Here is a 7,371-nt window from a genome sequence, read left to right as displayed (position 1 = left end):
CAGGAGTCATTCGAAGAACTACTGAATCGAGTGGAACTCCCGGAGCAATATGTAGTAAGTTGCTTCATAAGGGGGTTGAAGGAGGAAATTCAGTTGGTAGTAAGGATGTTCATGCCACGTGATCTACAGCATGCAGTTGGTCCTGCCAAAATTGAGGAGGCCAAAATTCTGAGTGCATGGAAACAAAACAAGCACCCGGGACCATCAAGAGTGCCCACCTCCTATTCCCCAAATGTTGGCACCAGTATGAACTACTCCAGGCAAGGTAGCTCGAACAACACCCCTATATTACCGAAACCAGGAGAAAGGGGAGTGAGTAATTTGGAGGGGCAGAGGTGAAACTCCAGGTTCTTAAGCACTGCAGAGATGGATGAAAAGAGAGCCAAGGGCCTTTGTTACTGGTGCAATAAACGGTATAGCCCAGGCCACCAGTGCCAGAGAAGACAACTCTATAGGATTGAGTGCATTGAAGAAGGGATTGAGGAGCAGGAATCAGGAAGCTTGGAGGATGATGATCAGGTATTGTTGACAATAGGCAATCTAGCTCAAATCTCCACAAATGCCATATGCAGCTTGATGGTTCCTAATGTCAGGACTATGAGAATACATGGTCAAATTGACAGGAGAGTCTTCAGTATCCTTGTAGATTGTGGGAGCTCCCACAATTTCTTACACCTCAACATGGTGAGGAAATTTGGCCTAAGAACAGTGCAAGTCGCGCCTGTTAAAGTAGTAGTAGCAGATAGAAACTCCCTCACTACAACCACCCTATGTCCAGGGTTCCAGTGGAGAATGCAAGGACAGGAATTTGAGGGAGACGTACTAGTACTACCTGTATTTGGTTGTGAAGTAGTCCTGGGAATGCAGTGGTTATCTACTTTAGGGGATGTCAAGTGGAATTTTGCAGACTTGAAGATGGAGTTTGTTCAAAGAGGCAAGAAGGTGGTATTGAGGGGGTCCAGGCAACACCCAGTCCAGGTGGTTTCCAAGAAACAAATGCAGAAACTCTTGAACAAACCTGAGCAAATTGAATCAGCTCAACTATGTCTGGTAACGGCAGAAAATGACCACGGTGAAATGATTGCAAATTACACCACCGTGGAACCTGACGTGAAAGTAACCCCTTACAAGCACCAACTTGACTTACTTCTATTGAAATACCATGAGGTGTTTGATGAGCCTGTGGAATTACCTCATGCTAGAATGCATGATCACAGAATTTATCTCAAGGAGGGTACACAACACATCAATGTTAGACCTTATAGATACCCTGTATTTCAAAAGGGTGAAATTCAAAGATTGGTGACTGAAATGTTGAATAATGGCATTATTAGACCTAGTAATAGTCCTTTTTCATCTCCTGTTGTCTTAGTCAAAAAAAAAAGATGGAACTTGACGAATGTGTGTGGATTACAGGGAACTTAACAAGGCTACGGTAAAAGACAAATTTCCTATACCCTTGATGGAAGAGCTCTTTGATGAATTGTTTGGAGCTGTTATATTTACTAAAATGGATTTGAGGTCGGGATATCATCAAATCAGGATTCATACAGGTGACATTGCTAAAACTGCATTTCGAACTCATGATGGACATTATGAGTTTATGGTTACACCAACTCAAGGTGAAGAAGACTAAATGCTCATTCGCTATTGAACAGATTGAGTACTTAGGACACTTAATTTTGACAGATGGGGTGAGTGCGGACCCTTAGAAAATTACATGCACACAGCGATGGCCTATACCTGTTACGATCAAGGAGTTAAGGAGTTTTCTGGGATTAACAGGTTATTATCGCAGATTTATTAAAGGTTTTGGACATATAGCAAGACCTTTGACTGATTTACTCAAAAAAAAATGCATTCACATGGCATGACGGAGCCACTGCTGCATTTGACCAGTTGAAGGCTGCTATGACTTCTCCTCCAGTATAACCTAACCAGATTTCTCTCAGGAATTTGTGGTAGAAACTGACGCCTCCAACTCAAGCATTGGAGCTATTTTGCTACAAAAGGGGAAGCCACAAGCATTTTTTAGCAAGGCTCTGGCACCTAAGCATCAAGGCTTGTCGGTTTATGAAAAGAAAATGCTAGCTATCGTCAATGCAATATAGAAATGGAGACCCTATCTGCTAGGAGGACATTTTGTTATCAAAACTGATCATCAAAGTCTCAAATATCTGATGGATCAAAAGATCTCGACACCAAGTCAGCAGAAGTGGTTGTCCAAATTAATGGGGTATGATTATGAGGTGTAGTTCAAGTAGGGTATTGAGAATGTCACTGCAGATGCGTTATCCAGGCAACCTCACACAACAGCCACTTCTTGGGCACTCCATGGTATTACCACGGATTTGTTGGCTGAGATACAACAGTCATGGCAATCAGATCCTAAGGTACAAGATATCATTTAGCAGCTGATCTCAGGGGACCATTCCCGGGCCAAGCACTATAGCTAGGACAACCAAGTGTTGAGAAGGAAGGGTAAGCTGGTAGTGGGAGCTGACCGAATGCTCAGATATAAGATCATAAAATTCTGGCACACTAGTTCCTTTGGAGGGCACTCTGGAGTCTTGGTGATTTATCATAAACTAAGGGGAACTTTTGATTGGAAACACATGCATAAGGATGTTTACAATGTCGTTGTCGCTTGTGATATCTGTCAAAGACATAAGGCAGATTTGGCAGCTTACCCAGGCCTCTCACAACCATTGCCGATAAGTACTAAAGTATGGGCAGATATCTCTATGGATTTCATAGAAGGCCTGCCAAAATCTCAAGGAAAACAAGTCATCTTGGTAGTAGTAGATCGTTTGAGCAAATATGCACACTTCTGCGCTTTATCTCACCCTTATATAGCATTGGAGGTTGCTCAGTCCTTTATGAATCACGTCTTTAAATTGCATGGCCTCCCTCAGACCATTGTGAGCCATAGGGATTCTATCTTTCTCAGCCAATTCTGGACGGAGCTATTCAAGCTCTTGAAGGTCCAGTTGCACTTTTCTAGTTCCTATCACTCACAATCAGATGGGCAAACTGAGGTGGTAAATAGATGTTTGGAGGGATATCTGAGATGTATGACAAGCGAGCAGCCCCGTACGTGGTATTCCTGGTTACCTCTGGCTGAGTTCTGGTATAATACGAACTTTCATTCAGCTATGAAGATCAATCCATTTCAGGTAGTTTATGGGCAACTGCCTCCTATTCATGTCCCATATTTACTAGGTTCATCTGTGGTTGAGGCAATGGATAGAAGCTTTAGCTGCAAGGGAAAAGATATTACACCTCCTCAAGCATAATCTTTAGAAGGCTCAAAATTGCATGAAGCAAATTGCTGATGGCCGTAGGACTAACAGGGAGTTCGCGGTTGGAGACTTGGTTTATATCAAATTGCATCCATATAAACAACACTCCCTTAAATCCTCCAATTGTTAGAAGCTAGCTCCAAAGTATTTTGGACCTTTTCCAGTCATAGAGAGAGTAGGAAAAGTGGCCTACAAGCTACAACTTCCTAACCATGCACGCATCCATCCAACTTTTCATATCTCATTGTTGAAGAAGAAGGCGGGGTCTCATACTGTTGCACCTCACTTACCGTCAGCTATCACTGACCAAGGTCACTTGTTGCTCGAACCATAGCCATTCTGGACAAGCGTATTGCGAAGCGAAGAAATCAAGCTACAACTCAGGTTCTGGTTCACTGGAGTAACTCATTCCCAGAGGACGCTACGTGGGAGTTCTTGCATGATTTAAATCAACGGTTTCCTACCTTTAGTCCTTGAGGACAAGGAATTTCTTGGAAGGGAGCATCTGTTACATACACAGATAATCACTAGGGGCATTTTTGTAATATGCAGACTTGCATTCTTTCTATAATTGTTTTTCTTGTTTGATTTCTTGTAACTACCAAACAGAAATAGTAAGTGCTATGCATGGGTAGGAAATTAGTTACGTACAGGTCACATGCATGGCACGAATATGGAAAGGTGGTGGAGTAGTTATAACTAACTCTCCTTCCACCGCCTCTCTACATGCATAAAAGGACAGGAACTGAAGAAGATAGGCAGCGGATGTTTGGATCATTTCATTTTTCCCAAATTCTCTCTCTCAATTCTGATCTTCAATAAAAAGTCTTCCTTTCATCACCAAGGGGTGTTCTCTATTTCCACCCCTTCTGATAAGGAAATTTGGTCATTTTCTATCTTCTGTATCAGATGGAAAAACCAATCTTGCTTTTGGATGGGAACTAAGTTTTTACCAGACTCAATCAAGGATTAGGATCAAATGGAGGAAGCATCTCATTGGTGCATTCCCAGTTCATTATTGACAGTGAAATTTATCGATATCAATCACAAGGCGCAAAAAATCGACAAGATGACAAGTCAATTTCTTAGCCGATTTAGACCAACAGCATTGTGTTGCAAAGCTACAGTGGTCGCAGAGAAGATCATGGGTGCCACTTCAACAAGAAGGGCTATTCGATTCGAACAGATCCAACAAAATAGAGCTAAGTTGAAAGAAGGATAGTTTCAAGGGTTGGCACTCAAAGACACTAACTATAATATGTCCACACATGGGGGAATGCCAATTTCTTAACTACTGAGGAGGCAGATGTAGTGAAAGTCATTGGCAACCACAAATTTTTGGTTTGGCCAAGAATTTAGCAACTAATAATGTGATTATCAACATCAGCACTAAGAAGGGAGTCTATCGATGACAATAAGAAAATCATAATATCATCAAGAAAGACCTCTTCAAGTTCGCAGACAAAAGCAAAGTACCAATAGAGTTTATGAGGAACTCATTTTAATAGTTTACCGATATCGACATGATAAATATCTGTACCATGATTAGATACAAAAAGACTAATGTTGATCAAGTATCCACTTGTGTGGTAATAAGCAACTCCATAAGAAGACTCACCGACACATGGGGCATTCGAGCTATTGACATATAGTTCTTGCTATTATAGAATGATCAATATGTTGCAGTGGTATGTACTAAAGGAAAAGAAATCAATAGGATATGTAACATGAACAATTCGCAATTGTGCATGGCTAGCATTCCTTTTAATGGGAAAAATGAAGCAAGCGAGCTATAGCATGATGTATAATAAGCAAAAGGAAGAAGATACCAAAAAGCCATTGATTGTTTATGCTGATGTCATAAATGAAGAAGATTATGAAGAAATATTTGTGGTAATGAATTGCACGAGTTATCAACAAATTTGGCCAGCTTCAATTATGTGAAGATGGATGTAGAAGATCCAGAGATGCGTGTTAAGGAGATTTTTCTATCCCCATAGAACAATCAAGCACTTTATCAATTGTCCAACTATTTCAGGGGGGCATCTATTGGTGCAATATTTATCATTTATCGGAAGATAGGTAATCAGCCATATTACCACTTATTAGTCGATAGATAATTGGCCATATTGTGCCGATAGGTACAATTTACAGCTAATCGATGGATAGGAGTACATGAGGACTTGATTGGTAACAACTCTTCATAAGTCAACAACCAATAATTTATCATCCACGTTACTAGCTCAAAGTTAGGGTTGACAGGTGTGAGTAGTAAAGGTTCCATAAGAGATTGACAACAGTGGCCGATATTTATGTACTGATCTATGCATGCAAATACAGGGTTGCTGATATGTATGAGAACGGCGATGAATTGGTTAGATGTTGATTAAGGATAGAGCCAATGGTGGCAATTGGTTCAAGAAAAGATATTTGCATCAACTCATGTCCCTAAAAATTATGGATGTGGTGGTTACATTATCTCTAAAGTATAGGAGTGGATAATTACCACTACCCATGATGAAGTTAAAATAAATGACATAGGTCATGAAACTAGTAGGTTCATCAAAAGAAACTACTCTTGGTTTGGGAGAGAACTTGCCATTATAAATATAAAGAGAAGCATTAGATTGAGGATACCACTTTCACACTACAAAAATATGGCAAATCTAATGCATCTTTCTTTTTAACAACTTTCTTAAAAGTTATACACTAGAATTAGGGTTTTTCAAATTTGTTTCCTAGAATTATTAGGCTAAAAGTTAGGATTTCCAGAATTTTCATGTAATCTTTTGATTCTCAATTCATGTTTTTTCAACATATTGATGCTAGTTTTTGTACAAATTAGAGAGTTGAATTCGAATGTTCATTCCACTTTCAAGCCATCTGCATGAGTTCACTATCATACTTTTATAGCTCATCAGCTTTAGTTTACTCATCAGCTTTCATTATTAGCTCTTGTTCTTTTATCCTTTCCTGATAAATCGGTTATTCCTATCACGAATTTTAAGTCCTTGAGACTACTTAAGGCGAGACGAGCAGCAGTTGTTTTAGGAGTCAGAAATTCATCAACGCTATCTCATCCTACACCAAAATTGATATGCTTACAAGGTTTTCTTGGTTTTTCTAATACAAAGTAGGTGACAGCTAGAAAAATGAACTTCAGCCAGAAAAATGAACCGCATCGGCAATAGTTTGTCCGCCAGAAAAAATCTGCATAAACAACTTCATTACAAGTCTACTTAAATTTCTGTCTAAATGAACTACCGACGCACAATTGTCTAATAGATACCATATTATAGAGTGACTAACACCCTATGGTATGCCATTAGTTTATTAATAAACAAGGTATTATTTATTTTAATTTTCATTTCTAGTGGTAACTGAGTATCTCAGGACATAGTTTAATTTGTGCTCAACAAGTTTGTAAGTCATACAACCAAATTGAGCATTTCTAAATAGAAGAATGCAAAACAGATCAAACATTAACTTTCCCATCAAGTCCTTTCCTTTCTCCCTCAGTCTGTAAACTAAAAAAAATGTTAATTATAGTGGGCATGAAGAATTTTTAAAGCAATGTCATTTCCTCCCTCCCAAAATAGATAAATATACACATATTTGTATGTATATACACATACATGCATACATACATTCATATCTATTTTTCTATACGTGTAAAAAATAAATAAAAATTCTAGACAATTAAGTTTATTTTCAATAACAAATTAAAGTAATATTGCTTTATCAAATTAGAGAAGCCTATAAACATCTAGTGCTCATAATTGATCCGCGTTACATTGAGGAAATAAATCTAATGAATACTGTAAATTAGGTGAACTTAAATTTTGCAGCCCTAGATATTTTAAATTGTCCTTTGCCCTTTAGATTTCCTACCTTTTTTTTGTTCTTGTTTTTACTTTTTACAATTTAGGTTCTCCCTCACTGCCTCCTCGTATAAAGAAATGTTTTAACATTATACTGCATGAAAAAGAGTAAATCTCATTATTCATATTGAAACTTTTTGTTGTGTCACTTTAATATCCAAATTTTTTAAGTTCTGTTTGATTGGGTT

At 38.7% G+C, this 7,371-nt stretch overlaps 1 protein-coding gene across 1 annotated transcript; it reads left to right on the top strand.

Moving 5' to 3' along the window:
- The first annotated feature begins 366 nt into the window (after positions 1-366).
- LOC113729027 (uncharacterized) lies at positions 367-1,425 on the top strand. The gene has a single exon (XM_072077613.1). The coding sequence runs from the start codon at positions 367-369 to the stop codon at positions 1,423-1,425; it is 1,059 nt and encodes a 352-aa protein (XP_071933714.1).
- The last annotated feature ends 5,946 nt before the right edge of the window (positions 1,426-7,371 follow it).

The sequence above is a fragment of the Coffea arabica genome, chromosome 2e, assembly GCF_036785885.1.
Source record: "Coffea arabica cultivar ET-39 chromosome 2e, Coffea Arabica ET-39 HiFi, whole genome shotgun sequence".
Lineage (NCBI taxonomy): Eukaryota > Viridiplantae > Streptophyta > Magnoliopsida > Gentianales > Rubiaceae > Coffea > Coffea arabica.
Note: the sequence above shows the minus strand (reverse complement) of the source record. Positions and strands in the feature narration are given on the sequence as shown.